Genomic DNA, 21655 nt, shown 5'->3' with positions numbered 1-21655 from the left:
AGGATTGCTTCCAAGCTGGATAAGGAGAGTGGTGAAGTACAAGTTAATTCTCTTTTATACTCTATGGGGAAAGATGTGGAGCTAGTGTTCAATGTCTTTACTTTCCAAGAAGGGGAAGAATTTGTCTTTGAAATAGTTATGAACAAACTCAGTGCTCACTTTGTGCCCAAAAGAAATGTCATTCATGAGAGGGCTTGTTTTCACAAATGTGCTCAGCATGTGGGAGAATCTGTGGAGTCATTTGTGCGCAGCCTGTATGAATTAGCTGAATTCTGTGATTTTGGTGTTGCTAAAGAAGAGCAAATTAGAGACAGAATAGTCATAGGAATTGCAGATGCTGAGGTCTCACTGAAGCTACAGTTGGAGGCTGAATTAACGTTAGATGGGGCTATTAGTATGGCCCGCTAGAGTAAACTGGTGAAAAAGAAAAGTGCTGATCTGAGATCTGAGAGTATTGTGGATGAAGTGCAGCAGTTCAGAAGAGTTGCAGGTGAAAGGCACAGTGTGAGCGGTAGACCAAATGTAACAGATAGGCCCAGAAGCAGATGGGCAAAGCAGACTCGCTGCACGAGGTTTAACCGTACCCATGATCAGAATGTCGTATGCCCCGCTAAAGATAAAAGATGTACAAAGTGTAACCGACTGGGCAATTTTAAAGTGGCACATAAAACTGAATACATTAAGGAGATGAAGGTGTATAGTGACCAAGAGGGTCAAGAAGTGTCCTTTGTAGGGTCTTTTTTTAAACGGTCTGGTTCAGACGAAGATTGGCAGGTTACCCTTACTGTAATGGGAGCCAAAGTTGCCTTTAAGATTGACACAGGAGCAGACATCACTGTTATGTCCCTTGCAGCATTCATAAAACTGCCTCGACAGCCTCAGCTGGCGAAAGTTACAAAGAAAGTTCTTAGTCCTGGTAGCCGCATCGATTGTGCAGGGAAATTACTTGCCAGCTGCGAGTACAAGCAGAGGAAATTCACCATGTGGGTACATGTGATTAGAGGTCAGTGTGTTAACAACCTATTGAGCAGAAAAGCAGCCTGTGGTTTGGGCCTGGTCACCAGAGTGAATGAGATTTCGGAAGACATGTCTGGTAAATTGGGCCTACTGAATTGCAACCCAGTCCGTATATCACTTAAAAGTGATGCAGTCCCATACAGCATTACCACTCCCCGTAGAATTCCGCTCATGCCTCAAGTGGAGAAGGAACTTCTGCGTATGAAGAATATGGGAGTTATTGAAGAGGTTGTTGAAGCAACTGACTGGTATGCCCCCTCTGTGCCTGTTGCGAAGAAAAATGGGAAGGTACGCATCTGCGTAGATTTGAAAAGGCTGAATGGGGTGGTGAAGAGAGAGGGATATATGCTGCCGACGCTTGAAGACATAGCTCCGAAACTGGCTGGGGCGAAGTTCTTCTCTACACTTGATACTTCCAGCGGCTTCTGGCAGATACCTCTAGATCCACAGTGCCGCAAACTGACTACCTTCATTACACCGGTAGGTCAGTTTTGCTTCTGCAGACTCCCCTTCGGGATATCCTCTGCTTCTGAAATCTTTCAAAGGGAGATGAGTTCCCTCCTAAGGAACCACAAGGGCACGGCAGTCGTCATGGACGACATTTTAGTTTATGGGTCTACATTGGAAGAACATGATCAGCGATTGAGATGTGTGCTGCAGACCATTAGAGAGTCCGGGCTGAAATTAAATAAAGAGAAATGCAATTTTAGAAAATCTAAATTATGTTACTTTCGGCATATCATCAATGGAGATGGCATCAAGTTGGACCCTGATCAAATCCTTGCTATTGAGCAGATGAATGTACATGAGCTGAGACAAATATTGGGCCTTGTGAATTATGTGGGAGGTTCCTTCTAGATCTATCCACAGTATTACACCCTATGACAGAGTTGTTAAAGAAAGATGTTGCCTGGGTCTGGGGTCCTTCACAGGAAGAAGCTTTTGTATAGGTCAAGTCCTTGCTGGGGTCTGCCACAGTGTTAGGGTTCTATGCTGTGTCCTGCATCTCATGACATGGTGTCAGAAGTACTTGCCTACGCTTCTGTTTCCTGAGTAATGACGATGTCGAAGTTTACCCCACCTGAGCCTTTTGATTTCTCTCAGCCTGCAGCTTGGCCCACATGGCGTCAGCGGTTTCAACGCTTCAGGATTGCTTCCAAGCTGGATAAGGAGAGTGGTGAAGTACAAGTTAATTCTCTTTTATACTCTATGGGGAAAGATGTGGAGCTAGTGTTCAATGCCTTTACTTTCCAAGAAGGGGAAGAATTTGTCTTTGAAATAGTTATGAACAAACTCAGTGCTCACTTTGTGCCCAAAAGAAATGTCATTCATGAGAGGGCTTGTTTTCACAAATGTGCTCAGCATGTGGGAGAATCTGTGGAGTCATTTGTGCGCAGCCTGTATGAACTAGCTGAATTCTGTGATTTTGGTGTTGCTAAAGAAGAGCAAATTAGAGACAGAATAGTCATAGGAATTGCAGATGCTGAGGTCTCACTGAAGCTACAGTTGGAGGCTGAATTAACGTTAGATGGGGCTATTAGTATGGCCCGCTAGAGTAAACTGGTGAAAAAGAAAAGTGCTGATCTGAGATCTGAGAGTATTGTGGATGAAGTGCAGCAGTTCAGAAGAGTTGCAGGTGAAAGGCACAGTGTGAGCGGTAGACCAAATGTAACAGATAGGCCCAGAAGCAGATGGGCAAAGCAGACTCGCTGCACGCGGTTTAACCGTACCCATGATCAGAATGTCGTATGCCCCGCTAAAGATAAAAGATGTACAAAGTGTAACCGACTGGGCAATTTTAAAGTGGCACATAAAACTGAATACATTAAGGAGATGAAGGTGTATAGTGACCAAGAGGGTCAAGAAGTGTCCTTTGTAGGGTCTTTTTTTAAACGGTCTGGTTCAGACGAAGATTGGCAGGTTACCCTTACTGTAATGGGAGCCAAAGTTGCCTTTAAGATTGACACAGGAGCAGACATCACTGTTATGTCCCTTGCAGCATTCATAAAACTGCCTCGACAGCCTCAGCTGGCGAAAGTTACAAAGAAAGTTCTTAGTCCTGGTAGCCGCATCGATTGTGCAGGGAAATTACTTGCCAGCTGCGAGTACAAGCAGAGGAAATTCACCATGTGGGTACATGTGATTAGAGGTCAGTGTGTTAACAACCTATTGAGCAGAAAAGCAGCCTGTGGTTTGGGCCTGGTCACCAGAGTGAATGAGATTTCGGAAGACATGTCTGGTAAATTGGGCCTACTGAATTGCAACCCAGTCCATATATCACTTAAAAGTGATGCAGTCCCATACAGCATTACCACTCCCCGTAGAATTCCGCTCATGCCTCAAGTGGAGAAGGAACTTCTGCGTATGAAGAATATGGGAGTTATTGAAGAGGTTGTTGAAGCAACTGACTGGTATGCCCCCTCTGTGCCTGTTGCGAAGAAAAATGGGAAGGTACGCATCTGCGTAGATTTGAAAAGGCTGAATGGGGTGGTGAAGAGAGAGGGATATATGCTGCCGACGCTTGAAGACATAGCTCCGAAACTGGCTGGGGCGAAGTTCTTCTCTACACTTGATACTTCCAGCGGCTTCTGGCAGATACCTCTAGATCCACAGTGCCGCAAACTGACTACCTTCATTACACCGGTAGGTCAGTTTTGCTTCTGCAGACTCCCCTTCGGGATATCCTCTGCTTCTGAAATCTTTCAAAGGGAGATGAGTTCCCTCCTAAGGAACCACAAGGGCACGGCAGTCGTCATGGACGACATTTTAGTTTATGGGTCTACATTGGAAGAACATGATCAGAGATTGAGATGTGTGCTGCAGACCATTAGAGAGTCCGGGCTGAAATTAAATAAAGAGAAATGCAATTTTAGAAAATCTAAATTATGTTACTTTCGGCATATCATCAATGGAGATGGCATCAAGTTGGACCCTGATCAAATCCTTGCTATTGAGCAGATGAATGTACATGAGCTGAGACAAATATTGGGCCTTGTGAATTATGTGGGAGGTTCCTTCTAGATCTATCCACAGTATTACACCCTATGACAGAGTTGTTAAAGAAAGATGTTGCCTGGGTCTGGGGTCCTTCACAGGAAGAAGCTTTTGTATAGGTCAAGTCCTTGCTGGGGTCTGCCACAGTGTTAGGGTTCTATCACCCTTCTAAAAAGACTGTGGTTAGTGCTGATGCGAGCAGTTATGGGTTAGTGGCTGCCCTTCTACTGCTGAATAAGAACAAACTTCAGCCCATCGCCTACTGTTCCCGTACACTGCCGGCTGCTGAGTCGAAATACGCCCAAATTGAGAAAGAGTGCCTGGCTGCAGTTTGGGCCTGTGAGCGCTTCCAGCGTTACCTAGTGGGTTTAGAGAAATTTGGTCTGGAGACTAACCATAAACCGCTAGTCCCTCTAATCAACTCCTATGATATTGACAAAACACCCCTAAGATGCCAGAGACTTCTGATGAGGCTGCTCAGGTTCAACGTTCAGGCAGTGCATGTGCCGGGGAAACAACTGGTAGTGGCAGATACACTTTCCAGGCTCCCGCTGGCTGCTGCTGAAGTATCTTCAATAGAATCAGATGTGAAAATGTATGTGGATTCAGTTCTGGCATCCAAATCCGTTTTATCAGGGAAGCTAGATTAAATTAGAACGATACAGACCTTAAAGACCTTAAAGAAGTTATTAAGTACATAAAAGAAGGTTGGCCCGAGAGCCAGGCAGCCTGGATGTCTTTAAATTCTTACCAGTCAGAGAGGTTGCAGCACACGGAGCTGGATGGGTTGGTACTGTTCCAGGACCGCATTGTTATTCCAGTTAGCATGCGACAGGAGATGTTAAGCAGCATTCATGATGGCCACTTGGCACAGCTGATGCTTGGACGTCAGATTTGCACCACTTTACCCTCTGTGGGTGTCTTCCAGCCAACCAGCTCTGTTCCTCTGGACGAGGTCCTTAGGAGGGATGAAGAGGCTTTAAGGGATTATCGATTCGTCTACAACAGAAAACACTCTATGAGGCCCTTGCAGGAGCTGAATGTAGGGCAAAGTGTCAGAGTTAAACTGGATGATGAGAAGAAATGCAAGATGCCTGCTACGGTAATTGGACGCTCTCCGGAACCAAGGTCTTATGTAGTCCTTACTGATGGAGGGACAGTCACACGTCGAAATAGAAGACATCTTCAGCCAATACCTTAGAGTTTGGGACTGGATGCCTCAGAGCCCCCACCGGTGGGATCCCCTGTTTTAAGAGAGGTGCCTTCCCCTCAGCAAGATCACAGCGGGGATACTTCTTTGCTTCCAGCAGACTCTTAATCACCTTCTTGGACAGTTCGTGTAAAATGACATCAAGTGGAGTGGTGAAACTTCCAGCCCGATATTGGGATTAGCACTAGTTAGAGCAGTGACCGGAAGAATGGGTAGAATAATCCCATGGTCACTGTGGACTAGGGTAGTCTACCCCAATGTTCAAGTCAGGATTGTATTTCTTGTTGTTCATATATATTCTCTTTAACTTGTTATTTGTTATACACTAAACAAAACTATTTTTGTATGCTTCTTGTATAATATACCTTGTTATTTGATGTACTCTAAAAAAAAATGTATGCTTTGTCTTTTGAAAAAGGGGAAGATGTGATGAGAGTGTGAGGTGATGTCACTGTCTGGGGCGTGGCTTATAGCCGTTATAGTCTATGTCGCAGTTACTAAGTTAGATGAGTTGTACAAGCTATATACTTTTATGCTCTGCAATAAAATAGCGTTGTACCTTCTATGCTGTGTCCTGCATCTCATGACAAGATGTATGGGGTATGTGTATTATATGTGGTAAACAGTTATGTTTGAGTATAATGAAGATTTAAGAGACACATGTTCTCGTAGATTTGCATTAAAAAGGTGAGAGAGATTCTTGGTTCTCTTTGTATAAGAAACAATTATAGTTTGCTGCCCATGGAGGAGTTTTGTGTCCAGATTTGTGCATTAAGAGGAACAAGTCCACCTGTCCTGTTGGTCGTCTTATGTAAAGATGGTTTACAGCTTACAGTGACTCAAGGGAAGTGCCCTCTAACCTTGGTTCATGTAAATGTCTTCTGATTATTGCACACCACAACTGTATACTTAAAGGGACATGAAACCCAAATTATTTATATTACCAGCGGTGCATTGCTGTTCCTTTGACAAATGATACCAAGAGAATAAAATAAATTGGATAATAGAAGTACATTGGACAGTTGTTTAAAAATGCATGATCTTTTTGAATTATGAAAGAAAAATGTTGGGTTTCATGTTTTTGTAACAAAGGTGAGTAATATATATTTACTTTTACTTATCTCTGTGTATTACAAAGGAAGATGCATATACTTATTCCTGGTTATTGCAACAGGAGTTTCATATACTTATGCCTGTATATTATTAAGGGAGGTGCATATAATTATGCCTGTGTATTACAAAGGTTATGCCTGTGTATTACAAAGGAGAAATAGTCTCTTAGCCTGTTTGTTGTACAGAATAAGGAGACAAGAGGTATATACCTATTTATGCATTTGGAAAAAGTCAAAGATTAAGGTTCTTGCCCTAATTTTGGAGGATTAGGTAGATAATAAACATTTGTTTATCTGTGATTAGGTTATTATATACAGTATAGGTAATGTGGCCTGATGTAAATTTTCTGTTGCCTGTGAATTAGAAATACCTGTCCTGGTGTCTGCAAATTAGCTCGCTTGAAGATGTGGAATTATTAAGATATGGAAAGAGTTATGTATTTGTTAAGGCTCAGCAAAGAGGGGTGAAGGTTTCACTGAAAACATTTTCAGCCATTTTTTATTATCTGGGCAGATAGCACTGGAATCATTGGGGGAGGCAAGTGTAAACTATACCCCTGTGGCTATGGGAAGCTAAGGAGATAAAATAAATGCCTTATCTTAAGTGTTGCTGGCGCCTATGGGTAAAACCATTGGTCTGTATTTCTTACATTGCTCTGTGTATACTGGCACAGAAGGGGTGCCAAATCACTGCTTAGTAGTAACTCAGGGCAGATGTCACAGTTTCCAGAGATTGCCTGTGCTTATTTACACCACAACGTGATGATTCCACTCAACTCAGCCCATAACGTGCCTGGCTCTGCCCATATTATTATTATTATTATCAGGTATTTGTAGAGCGCCAACAGATTCTGCAGTGCTGATCACACAATTTCCATCCAGTTCTGCCAATAAAACACAGGTGGGTCCCCCTCACATCCCTATCCCAGAGACCCTCCAGGAAATATTAGGAGGTACAGTATGGATATATAGTAGGGTTGGGATGGACTTTTAGGCAGAATTTGGGTGTAGCTTAGGGTGGGTTTTGGGATAAGGCCATTAAATGTAGCCCCTATTTTTTGTACCCTGCTTTGCCTTCTGACAAGTGGTCTTTCCAATAAGCAATTGAAAATTCATAAAGGGAATTATTTTTTGTTCTTAGCTTTCCCTAAGACTTTACTGACAATATTCTGTAGACCCATCAGTAGATTAACATAAGGTTAAAAAGCACTAGGCTTCACCCCACAATGTGAAAGTGAAGCCCAAAGTTCCAGTGGAGATTTAGGAGACATATAAGATGTTAAAGGGACAGTTCACCCAAAAACTTTCTCCCCTTTAAATTATTCCCAATGATCCTTTTTACCTGCTAGAGTGTATTAAATTGGTTGCAAGTAGCTCCTTTACTTCTATTTCAGCATTTGAAATAGCTGATTTAGCTTGTGGTTTCCCAACCTATACTGAAAGTTTTGATACTGGAGTATATGCTATTGACAAGCCTAAGTAAACACAGTCAGCAGAAGAAGTTACACTCTCAGTGGGGGTGCAGGATAGTTAAGTAATAAAATGATAATTTTCCATTGTTCTCTCTTTGTATTGAGCTATGGTGTTCCAGACAATTATAAGATAAGGAAGCAAGTGTGTGTACATAAAAGTGATAACATAAAGAGATCTGATATTACCTGAAGCTCAACCCATTGTAATAGGCTGTGGTTTTAAAGCACAAAACCAGCTACTTCATATACACAAATAAACCTGAAAATGCAATTTCTCAAATATTTTATACTCTGCAGGTAGTATAATCAGTCATGTAAAATACATTAATGGAAAAACAATTTTACAGTGTACTGTCCCTTTAAGTACTGGAAAGAAAAAATGTAATTTAGTGATTACACAGACCCCTATCATAATTACCATTTAAGACATATATAAGGTGTAGGGTGGGGATGGATCTGATGGTAAAACATACACTAGTCAAGCAGAACCTTAACCCAACTAGGCATCAACTGTAGATTGTGAATGTGAGGTCAAAAATTAAATAACCCACCCAGAGCACTTATGGTGAACTTCTTGTGCAATGCCGCCCCCTGCAGATTTGCGGTTGCTAGCAGGGGGTGTCAATCAGCCCCATTGTATAGGATTGGGCGGATTGCAGACCACAGCCTCAGAGGCAGCGGACCAGTTATGGAGCAGCGGTCCTGAAGGCTCGCACGGAAACAGGGGCATCAAGCTCCATTCAGAGCTTGATAATTCAGCCTCCATGAATGTGGTGATGGTGAGATCCATAAATACCAACAGTAATATCCATATATTGTGCTAAAGCCTAAAATTAAAATTTCAATCCCATTTCATCAGATACAACAAATTTGGGTCTTGTGGATGCCTAGTTACCAAGGTCTAATTTCCAGTCTGTTAGCCTGAAACCTTAGATAAACCAGGTACGTCCTAAAGGTTTTCTCATTCAGCATTAAACTACAATAGATAACACTTTACAATAAAAAGATAACATACAACTTTGGGGTTGAAAAGACAACATAATACCATTAATCTTAATCATTTTTTTCAACCAGGAGAGTTGGATCCCTGTATTGCAGTTCTGTATTGCTTTATCCTAAAGGGAAATTCTAGTCAAAATTAAACTTTCATGATTCAGGTAGGGCATACAATTTTAAACAACTTTCCAATTGACTTTTATTATTAAATTTGTTTTGTTCCCTTGGTGGTATTTTTGAAAGCTAAACCTAGGTAGGCTCAAACTGATTTCTAAACCGTTGAAAACCACCTCTTAGCTTAGAGCATTTTGAAAGTTTTTCACCGTTAGACAGTACTAGTTCATGTGTGTCATATAGATAACATTGTGCTCGCTTCCGTGGAGTTATTTAGAAGTCTGCACTGATTGGCTAAACTGCATGTCTGTCAAAAGCACTGAGATAAGGGGGCAGTCTGCAGAGTCTTACATACAAGGTAATCACAGAGTTAAAACATATATTAATATAACTGTGTTGGTTATGCAAAACTGGGGAATAGGTAATAAAAGCATTATTTATCTTTTTTAAATAATAAAAATTCTGGTGTAGACTGTCCCTTTAAGCACCTACATATGTTGTTTATGTGTTTTTTAACTCATTTACTTTAGTTTATTTTAAAATTTGAGATTCTTTTAAAAAAAATAATGACTACAATATGGTTTTTAAAACAAAAAAGGGAATAAATTACAGCATTTTAACGTACACATTTTTGTCCCCTCTATTGGTGGTGGGATGGAGTAATTTGACAATAATCTCCATGGGTTTTGTCCCTAGAGTTCTCTATATTGGGTAGATAAGTCCTCCTATTTTTTTTCTCTGCATTATTATCACGTTTTCTAAATATAGTGCTTTATCAGTCAACCCAATTTTTTTTATTTCTGAATAATATGTATGTTTGTCTATCCCCATTTCAGGGGGGGGGGGGGGGGGGGTTATTCGCTGCTCTACTCCAAGGAAGATCATTTAGCCTGTAAGACACTGAGAGTTGAAGGTTTATTCTTGTTATTTCCTTCCTCATTTTTCTAGTTCACCTCTGTTTGCAGAGTGTTTCTTATTTTATGGTTATGTCCTAGGGGCTAACATGGTTAATTTTATAGAAGCAAAATTGTTTGGATAGACATATATTTGCCATTTAAGTGGAATATGAAGAAGAGGTTAATTAAAAGGGACACTAGTGGAATACGAATTAGTTAATTTAAAGGGACATTGAACTATTTTCTATGATTATGAAAATTATGAGTATGATGTAAAACATTGTTTCAAATTTAATTTAATCTAACAGACCGGTATTTGTGTATTTTGTTTTTCCTATTGCTTATTAACTTACATATACTTTATACAACTATTTAACAGACATTATAATAAGTACCTATCAACCAGTGAAATATTAGCAAATGAGCATTAGTTGAGAGTGCCTATTAGCCAATGAGCATTAGTTGAAAGTGCATATGAGCCAATGAGCATTAGGAGGAAGTACAAAACTGATACTACTGCATTGGTTTCACTTTAAATGTAAACATATTTTATTCATTTGTTTTTTCTTAAAAATAAATAAATAAACAAAACAAAAAACAATTACAACAGTTTAGACACTGACAAATGACAGTCATTTTTTTATAGTACAGTGTCCCTTTGAGTTTTCATATTTGGGTCATTTTTTTAACAGCCTTTTCCATAGAAATGTCCATGATAACCAGCAGACACAGTTTTCCTGGGATAGTGTTATATATTATATGGCATCACCCTAAAATCAATTTTGTGGGCATTTACCCTTTATTTATAGATCATTCCATAAAATATATATGTAGACCTTGCTGTTAAGGGTGTACATCAACCAAATAGCTTCTTTTATATAGATCTTATTGCCTCATATATGGTGCAATACCTAGTTCTTTTGGGGGTCAATAGATTTTTTATTTATTATGACCCTTAGTATTTCTAGTTCACGAGAAGCAGTGTTTCACTGTGATAGGTGTTCCATTCTTGCAGGAATCAGGAATTTTTATTGGGAAGCCCCTTACCAAATTGATCTTTGGTATTTTATGGTGCTGACCTTTCATTAGTGAAAGCTGTAAAGTCAGCAAGATTCATGGTCATCAAGCACACCTCATAAGCTTCCCACATTTGTCATGCGGTTGGCATAAACCATTGTTTTAGAACCCTGTACTGGCCAAAAACCAACCGTCAAGAAATTCAGGATATCGCAGCAACAGAGCAGGTACCATTCTTAAAAGATTTGAGCCACTGATTACTTAACAGTGCTCAAACAGACATATCCTGATTTTGTGGCCAGCAGATGTTCCATTAAGATAATTTTAAGATCATTAAATGATTTTATTAAATTACATGATAAGTATTTAACTAAAGTGATATTTACCAAATTACCTTCTAAAAAATATATTGTAAGAAGAAATTCTCTGCAGTTATACATCCCTTTATTCAAACAATGAGTTGTGTATTGCCGGCTGTTTGTGGGTTAACATATATATCTACATCGCTGTATGCAGGCCGCACAGCTGAGTTGTGATCAATATTTTTCCTGTCCGTCTGCAGCATCCAAAACCGAACATGGGGGAGGGGAAGGAATGGATCAGAAGACATATGGGGATGAGGCAGGGATATATTTTAAATAAATACATATATATATATATATATATATATATATATATACACATACACACACACATGTATATATATATATATATATATATATATACACTAGGTCTGCTGACATAGCTGAATATTTACACTATATACAGGTTCGCATTTATGTAATGTAAGCTGAATACAATTTTCAAATGTTTATAGAATGTATTATTCCAGTTGGTAAATAGGGACAGTAAACACATTGAAATTACTACATTTTTGTGCAGTCCTCCAATAGATTAACAGATTAGCAGAGTCTAAACATTATTAGAACAGATTAACACCTGTTTTGCTGCAATTGTTTCTCAACAGTCAAACTCCACCCCCCCTCCCATTTCCTTATTTGGAAGAGCCAAACTGAACTTAAAGGGACAGTCTACACCAGAATTTTTAATGTTTAAAAAGATAAATAATCCCTTTATTACCCATTCCCCAGTTTTGCATAACCAACAAAGTTATATTAATATATGCTTTACCTATGTGATTACCTTGTGTTTAAGTCTCTACAGACAACCCCTGCTTTTGACAGACATGCAGTTTAGCCAATCAGTGCAGACTCCTAAATAACTCCACTGGAGTGAGCACAATGTTATCTATATGACACACATGAACTAGTACCGTCTAACTGTGAAAAACTTTCAAAATGCTCTGAGCTAAGAGGCGGTTTTCAGTGGTTTAGAAATCAGTTTGAGCCTAGCTAGGCTTAGCTTTTCAAAAATACCACAAAGGTAACAAAGAAAATGTAATGATAAAAGTCAATTGGAAAGTCGTTTAAAATTGCATGTCCTATCTGAATCATGAAAGTTTCATTTTACTAGACTAAAGAGGAAAAAAGAAGGGCGCCTCCTAGTGTAGCCAGTACATCGATATGGACATATGAGATGAATGCAAAATGGGTACTCACAATGTATGAAGGCAAAGATAATGCCTAGAAAAGCAGACTGAGAGCTCACAGTGTCTCAGCTCACTGTGCACCAAAGCGGGCTGCTCGTTCCAGAACCAGCAGGGGACTCAATGATCTAAAAATAAATATAGAAAGGGCGCCTCTTAGTGCAGAGCATTTTGAAAGTTTTTCACAGAATAGAAGAGGGTACTCACATTTATAAAAGCACCTGACAGTGCTAATCAAGCCTACTGGACTGTTTTAGTGGCCCAGCTCACTAAACATCAAGCAACCTGGTAGTAAAACCGAAGGTCCTCTGGTATTGACAGAGGCAGAGAAACGCGTTGCAATTTAGTGCTTGTTTTTAAATATATTGTTTGAGCACTTTTTTGGAGTCTTTTTTCCACTATCGATCTGTCAATACCAGAGGACCTTCGGGTTTTACTACCAGGTTGCTTGATGTTTAGTGAGCTGTGCCACTAAAACAGTCCAGTATGCTTGATTTGCACTGTCAGGTGCTTTTATAAATGTGAGTACCCTCTTCTATTTGGGATATACTGGGTCTTGAAAATTCTGTTGATCTGCACTAGGAGGTACCCTTTCTATATTTATTTTTACTAGACTGCCCCTTTAAGTCTGGAGATAACAGGGCTTACTACTGTCATTATGTTTACAAAGTCTCTATAGTGTGGCATCAGCAGAAATGATAACATAACAAACTTCAAATTAAGGACAGAGATGTGGCAAAGTTAGGCTTGACATGTGCTCTTTCAGTTTTCAGGACTGGCAAATCCACAATTTTAAGACTTAAATTACTGAGGAAGGGGGAAAAATACCAAAAAGTTATTCACAATTAAGCATTTTATATTACAATCTTATGATGTTTACTGTCCCTTTAAGACTCTTGATTAATTATCTTCATATAATAATGTAGTAGATTGTGCATAACCTGTCAGTGCTCAGATATGTACACAGGATTTTTTTTTGGATGTGTCTATGGTAGGGTTGTGTGTGGGTGTGTTGTAGGTGGGGCAAGGCATGTCCTGTGGTAAGCTGTGGTAGTCGCTGAAAACTGTGACATTTACCCAGGTCCAGAAGCTCTGGGCGGAAGTCGGTGAGACCTTTCAAACCATGACAATCCCAGGTTAGTTGGAATCAGCCAATCAGATTGAGCTCGCATTCTATTGGCTGATCGGAACAGCCAATAGAATGCGAGCTCAATCTGATTGGCTGATTCCATCAGCCAATCAGATTTTTCCTATCTTAATTCCGATTGGCTGATAGAATCCTATCAGCCAATCGTAATTGAGGGGACGCCATCTTGGATGACGTCCCTTAAAGGAGCCTTCATTCGTCGTAGTCCGTCGGTGAAGAAGGAGGTTCCGCGTCGGCGGGAGGAAGATTCAAGACCCGGCTTGGAAGATGACATCGCCCGGATAGAAGACCTCTTCAGCGCCTCTTGGAAGATGACATCTCCCGGATCGAAGACTTCTTCAGCGCCGCCTGGATGATGACTTCATCGGATGGAAGATTTCTTCAGCGCCGCTTGGAGGATTAACTTCTTCCGCTCCGGATGTCCACCTCGGTTCCATCGCTTCTCGGCTGAGTGAAGACGACTCAAGGTAGGATGATCTTCAGGGGATTAGTGTTAGGTTTTTGTAAGGGGGGTTTGGGTTAGATTAGGGGTATGTGGGTGGTGGGTTTTAATGTTGGGGGGGTTGTATTTTTCTTTTACAGGCAAAAGAGCTGAACTTTTTGGGGCATGCCCCCACAAATGGCCCTTTTAAGGGCTGGTAAGGTAAAATAGCTTTGAACTTTATTTAATTTAGAATAGGGTAGGGCATTTTTTTATTTTGGGGGGGTTTGTTATTTTATTAGGGGGCTTAGATTAGGTGTAAGTAGCTTAAAATTGTTGTAATATTTTTAAAATGTTTGTAACTTATTTTTTTATTTTTTGTACTTTAGTTAGTTTATGTAATTGTATTTAATTGTAGTTATTTGTAGGTAGTTTATTTAATTAATTTAATGATAGTGTAGTATTAGGTTTAATTGTAACTTAGGTTAGGATTTATTTTACAGGTAATTTTGTATTTCTTTTAGCTAGGTAGTTATTAAATAGTTAATAACTATTTAATAACTATTCTAACTAGCTAAAATAAATACAAAGTTACCTGTAAAATAAATATAAATCCTAAGATAGCTACAATATAATTATTATTTATATTGTAGCTATATTAGGGTTTATTTTACAGGTAAGTATTTAGTTTTAAATAGGAATAATTTAGTTAATAATAGAAATATTATTTAGATTTATTTAATAATATTTAAGTTAGGGGGGCGTTAGGGTTAGGGTTAGACTTAGGTTTAGGGGTTAATAATTTTATTACAGTGGCGGCGGTGTAGTGGGGGGCAGGATAGGGGTTAATAAATTTATTATAGGTGACGACGGTGTAGGGGGGGCAGGATAGGGGTTAATAGGTTTAATATAGGTTGCGGCGGGTTCAGGGAGCGGCGGTTTAGGGGTTAAACTATTTATTTAGTTGCGGTGAGGTGCGGGATCAGCAGGATAGGGGTTAATAACTTTATTATAGAGGGCGACAGTGTAGGGGGGGCAGGATAGGGGTTACTAGGTATAATGTAGGTGGCAGCGGTGTCCGGGAGCGGCGGTTTAGGGGTTAATACATTTATCAGAGTTGCGGCAGGGTCTAGGAGCGGCGGTTTAGGGGTTAGTAACTTTATTGAGTTGCGGGAGGCTCCGGGGGCACCGGTATAGGGATAGAACAGTGTAGTTTAGTGTGAGTGCTTAGTGACAGGCTAGCAATAAAGCTGGGAAAAAGTCGAAGAGCAGCGAGATCGGATGAGTGATAACTCTCACAGTCCGCTGCTCATCGCCCCGCGGCTTTTTGACAGCTTTATTTGTTAACTTAGGCGAACGTATTCAAGGTCCGCGGCGGCGAAGGTAGGAGAGCTTAGGCGGGCGTATTGGGCCGGCGAAGGCAGAAAAGTAGACGGCTTGATAACTACCCCCCTGTATGTGTTTGTGTGCAGACATTCGTGTTTTACCGTTTTTCACTGTTTCAATAGTAAGCTAAAGATGCCTCTTTGCTTTTATTATTATCAGTTAATGTAGAGCATCAACAGATTCAGCAGCGCTAAAGACATGGGTCTAATATGCAAGGTAACAATTATGGGAGACAAAGGGATAGGGGGCCCTGCCAAGAGTTGCACTGTTGTAAATCAGCTCTCATGAAGGTGATCTACAAAGCAGCTGGGCTCATAGGCTTACATACTAAAGGGGGTTCAAGGGGATGACAAAAGGAGAAGAGGAACTAATATAAGAAAAAGTTTTTGTATATTATATGCATTCCTTAACACTGGAGTCTTTAAGGAGCACCTGAAAGTTTGAAAACTAGGGGAGAGTCTTGCGGAGTGAGGCAGAGAGTTCCAGAAGATAGGGGCCAATCTGGAGAAGTCTTGTAGATTGGAATGTGAGGCGGTAACAAGAGAGGAAGAGAGAAGGAGGTCACAAGCAGAGTGAAGGGGACGGGAGGGAGAGTATCTGGAGACAAGGTCTGAGATATAGGGGGAGCAGTGTTTTTGAGAGCCTTAAATGTCAGTCAGGATTTTGTGTTTTTTTCTGGAGGTTAGAGGAAGCCAGTGAATGGATTGGCAGAGTGGTGCAGCAGATGAGGATCGAAGTGTAAGGAAGATCAACCTGGCAGAGGCATTCATTATGGACTATAGAGGGCAACTAGGTAGACCAGAGAGGATGTAGTTGCAATAGTCAAGGCAGGAAATTATGAGAGATTGGTTTAAAGTCGTAGTTGTGTCTTGTATGTCTTGCTATGTAGATCTGTTACTTCCATTATTTAATTACTACCTTGCATGTTCCAGGTTTTGCTATTTAATTCTGTAGATGTTAATAATACTAAAACACAATAATAATTATCTATACTAGACTATAAATATTTTAACATATATAGTGATACAGGGCTTGATGTACTGAGGTGCCAGGTTCACAGCAGTGGGACCTAGAAAATAGTCTTTGGCACCAGGGAATGTGACTTCTAAAATTTTTAAATTCTAGATGCTGAACAAATTTGTCAAGCCTTGTAGTAATACAGATAATCAGCATCTCACAATCTCTTAGACTTGACAGTGGCACAAGTTGTCAAGTATTTAAATAATTAAAGGTACTAAACCTTGCATTCTGTACAAGAAAAAAAACTGCTTCTCAAGTAGCACAGCTTCTGTAGGAGACAGTGAGGTTTTATATGGGAGCATCTGGCTTTGCTAAGACTAATTAAAAACAGCATTTTTTTACTATGGCTTGTATTTGCTTCTAATACAATGTTTTATCTGCACCTTAGACCGTTTGACTTCAAAAGTTTAGATCATGCCCAGTGAAGCATTATACCATAGAGTCACAAAGAAGCTAATGTTAAACTTTATTGGTTACATGAATTTGGCAGAATGGGGTTTTGTTACTGATCTTTGTGTGTATAACACAGAAGTGTTAGTCACTGCTGTAAATCTAATAAAAATGATTTATTCTTTTCTGTCTGTCTGACATAAATGGGTTACTAATTAACAGTTCAGTTGTCAAAACTGTATATGAGGCAATTATGATTTTAAATTATTAAATGGAAAGAAGCAGATTTATCTGTATCTAAGGCAGCACAAAACCTTAATACAACACTGTTGAAAATAAAACATCCGAGTTCTAAAAAAACTCATTTTGGAAAATATTGACTTATGATACATGGCCAAACAATACAGCATTCATTCTACTGCACATTAACAGAGACTACAACACATAGTTATACACAACAATATGATATTCACTGTTCAGTAAACTGAAACATTTTCTCCAGCCTCCTCAATTACCACTCTTTCCATAAGGTTTTATAATTTCTCCATCTTATGTGAAACATAGTGAAAGATGGTTTATGCTGTTTGATTTTTTTTTTCTCATTAAGGATGACAGCAGTACCACCTTGTAATGTTGGTCACTATCAATAGTGCAGAATTATATTTATACATAGAAAATCTACCAAACTTGTTTACACGTTTAAATTTAGTTCTCAGGATGAACTTAGCCAATTACAATGTGTGTGTTGCTCATTTGTTTATAAATCATATATGTAGATACATTTCATATGTTTATAATACATATCTGTAGATAGATCTATTCAAATACATGATAATAATAAGTCAACACTAAAGGCCATATCCATAGAAACTATAACCAAACAGATAAACTACATATGGACTGGCTTTTGTTGGCCATTAACAGATTGCAATTACAAATCAGATGAATTGTATTTGCCCCTGGCCTTAACAAAAGCTTGGGCAATAATGTGTCAATCACTGATATTATTCAGTACTGTGTACCAAGGTTCATCCCACTAGGGACCAGAAAGATTGAGTAGAAGCTATGGCATACTGTATACCCACTTATCTTTACTGAGTATAAGCTACTTATATCACTACACATTTGTTCCTATGCAGAAAATATCTAGCCCACATAACTTTCCAACGTCCAGGAGTGTGGGGTTGACATACATTAATACGATAATAGATTGATAGCACAGTAATAAATACACCCCTACCACACATACAGATAAGCATCATGTACACAGATGCATACATGAACCCTCATTAGATTCTAAAAATGTGTGCTTAAAGGGACAGTCTAGTCAAAATTAAACTTTCATGATTCAGATAGGGCATGTAATCTTAAACAACTTTCCAATTTACTTTTATTATCAAATTTGCTTTGCTCTCTTGGTATTCTTTGTTGAAAGATAAACCTAGCTAGGCTCATATGCTAATTTCTAAGCCCTTGAAGGCCGTCTCTTATCCCAGTGCAGTTTGACAGTTTTTCAAAGCTAGACAGAGCTAGTTCATGTGTGACATATAGAAAACACTGTGCTTATTCCCATGGAATTATTTATGAGTCAGCACTGATTGGCTAAAATGCAACTCTGTCAAAAGAACTGAAATAAGGGGGCAGTCTGCAGAGGCTTAGCTACAAGGTAATCACAGAGGTAAAAAGTATATTAATATAACCATGTTGTTTATGCAAAACTGGGGAATTGGTAATAAATGGATTATCTATCTTTTTAAACAATAAAAATTCTGTAGTAGACTGTCCCTTTAAGGTTTATAATTTTCTTACATAAAGTTAGTATTGCATATGATGTCCTATTAATGTATAATGGTAACAATATATGTTCTGTTCATATCTGTGCCCACAGCCTGCAAAAGGAAAGAGCAAGAGCAAAGCAAAGCAGAAAGAAATACCGTTCCCAAGAGACACCGCCTAGTTTTCACTGACATTCAGCGACGAACGCTTCACGCCATCTTTCATGAGAACCAACGGCCCTCCAAGGAACTACAGATCACCATTGCACAGCAGCTTGGTCTTGAGCTTTCAACTGTTAGCAACTTCTTCATGAATGCCCGAAGGAGAAGCCTGGACAAATGGATGGATGAGGGGCATAACCGTCCACCATCCTCCGGCTCATTAGTGTCCAAGGGAGGTTCGGCCATCGCTTGCACCAAAGCATGAAAAGATACCAATACTGCTACCGACCAAAGATAGGAGCATACAAGCCCCCATGCTCTTGAATTCTACAATGAGTTACAAAAAAATAACGTCCCAGACATTACATCTTTTCTTCAAGATCTTTTGTTTGAGACGGCCTGCTGATACCTCTTCAATTGTGTTATTTGGGTGCTGATGTATCCATAGTTGTTCTTTATTTTTATATAGTGAAGTACAGATAATACAGGGGAAAAAAACATTCCCAGGCCTTATAAATGCCATTTTGGTCCCAGATATTGTGTTACATTTTAGTCACCATTGGTAACAATCAAGTTTTAAACTGCAAACTTCTTTATCCAATCAGTAGACAGTTTCTTGACCTCTTGAAGTTGCATATTAGTCTGTGATATTTGGAAATGCACCCACAATACAAGGCAAATAGCCTACTCTACCCTTTAAAGGGATACTGTACTTAAATAAGTGCTATTATGCATATGAAAAAAGTAATCTGCAATTAAATATATTTAAATATATTTGCATGAGGGGGTTTATTAAAATCTGTTAAAATTGAAATGAGGCATGCTTGTACACAACTGAACTGCAGTACTGATGTGATGTTCATTGGCTGATACAGAAAACTGGCACAGGAAATAGGCCTCTAAGCTTTTTTAGTCTAGAAAGCTTTATTTAAAAAAAAATATATATACAATACATTTTGGAAAGTTGTATTTTTTTGGTGGCACAATAAGAAAATGAGTACAGTGTCCCTTTAGGGAAAATCATAAAATGAAAGAAAAAAAAATGAATACAAAGATCATACTGTTTTTAGTCAATTATTCTCATTTTCTTTTCCCACATTTCTAATGTGGTATTAACCATATATGTTATATCATCATTTGTGGTGGATGTCAATGAAATTGCAACAGGTTAGTGTGAATTTTTAACCCTTGAACAAATCAGGATAAAAAAGTAATTAACAGAATATATAGATACCAAAGATTATGAAATTGAAATATGAACTTTGTTTACTGGGCATTTTTTCCCCAGAACACTAAAGGCAAAATGGTTTTGCCTTTTGCTGTTAACCTTTTTTATTTATTTAATTGTAAATTAAATATTAACTTATTTAGAATTAACTTATTTAGAATAAAAATTTTGATGAATTGAGTGAACAATCAGGTGGAAAAAAACTGCTTCCTGCTTTCAATGCATTCTTTGTGGTTCTTTTTAATCAAAATAAATAAATACGTGTTTTGGCAAAACGTAATCAAGAAATTTATATCATAAAAAACAGCAAAATTTTTTGTTTCATACTTAAAGGGACATTGTACAATAAATCAAATACTACGGCCATTATCATTTGTGGGCCAAGTGATGATGAGGGTATATCTTCTGTATTGTTAAAGGGACAGTCTACTCAAAAATTGTTATTGTTTAGAAATATAGATAATCCCTTTATTACCCATTGCCCAGTTTTGCATAACCTACACGGTTATATTAATACACTTTTTACCTCTGTGATTGCCTTGTATCTAAGCCTCTTCAAACTGCCCCCTTATCTCAGTGCTATTTACAGACTTGCATTTTAGCCAATCAGTGCTGACTCATTCGTAACTCCACAGGAGTCAGCACAGTGTTATCTATATGACACACATTAATTAACACTGTATTGCAGTGAAAAGCTAATAAAATGCACTTAGATAAAGGTGGCCTACTGGCCTACAGGGACTTAGAAACAAGCAGATATTTAGAGTTTTAAAGGTTTTAATGTATATTAATGTAACAATGTTGGTTGTGCAAAGCTGGGGAATGGGTAGTAAAGGCATTTTTAAACAATAACAATTTTGTAGTAGACTATCCCTTTAATAACATTAAAAAGCATTTGAAAGATCAGCAATTCTTTAAAATATTTTATGAATGAAAAAGATTTTAAAGGGGTATAGTACTCAAAATGTTTATATCATGTATATGAAAAAACAGCAGTTACATGTGTTAAGAATAAGGGTAATTAAAGGCTGTTAAATTGTAACATGTATCTAACAGTAAGTGCATTACTGTGTACAAACGTGGGGATATGTTGTTCACTGGCTGAGAGGGTCAACTTCCACAGAAAAAGTTGGTTTATTCAGGAACTTCAGTATTTAAAAGAATACAAAAAACCATAGTGATACATAATTCAATATTCTCTTTTAGGTATAACAGAATAATATTTTCAGTGCAATGGTCCATTAAAGAGATAGTAAACTTTAATTGATCACTTCTAATGAAGATGCACTGTAACTTACTTTTTAATCTAGCCGTGCCATTCTAATACCCCGCACTCCAGCCGCCCACTTTAAAACTCATATTTTTGTGAGCTAACGATTTGCATTGTTCTCCAATCATTACTCTAGGCATACGGCTTTGACTGAAGAACAGTTCAAACTGTTAGCTCACACAAACTATGAGTTTTGAAGTGGGCGGCCGGAGCACGGGGTATTAGAATGGCACGACTAGATTAAAAAGTTAATTAATAAAGTTACAGCGCATCTTTATTAGAGTGATCAATTAAAGTCCATCTAAAATCCCACTTAGATTCCAGACCGGTTTATAAAACATGTACAGTTTGCCATCACTTTAAAGCTGCTTAACTTGATATTGAAGCTACCAAGAAGTTGCTAACGCCGTTCTATGTGCATTCATATGCTTGAAAACAAGTTAGTTTTAATAAAGAGACATTGTGATGTAGAAATGACTTGC

General features: G+C 38.7%; 1 protein-coding gene across 1 annotated transcript in view; it reads left to right on the top strand.

Annotated features, from left to right (window-relative positions):
- Positions 1-18982, top strand: part of LOC128643079 (hepatocyte nuclear factor 6-like) — a 38674-nt gene extending 19692 nt beyond the window's left edge. The window contains exon 2 of the mRNA XM_053696020.1: positions 18627-18982. Coding sequence (XP_053551995.1) covers positions 18627-18940 — 314 coding nt within the window. The 3' untranslated portion in view covers positions 18941-18982. The remainder of the gene's footprint in view (positions 1-18626) is intronic.
- The last annotated feature ends 2673 nt before the right edge of the window (positions 18983-21655 follow it).

This window comes from Bombina bombina, chromosome 1 (assembly GCF_027579735.1).
Source record: "Bombina bombina isolate aBomBom1 chromosome 1, aBomBom1.pri, whole genome shotgun sequence".
Lineage (NCBI taxonomy): Eukaryota > Metazoa > Chordata > Amphibia > Anura > Bombinatoridae > Bombina > Bombina bombina.
This window is presented reverse-complemented; position numbering and strand designations above follow the sequence as displayed.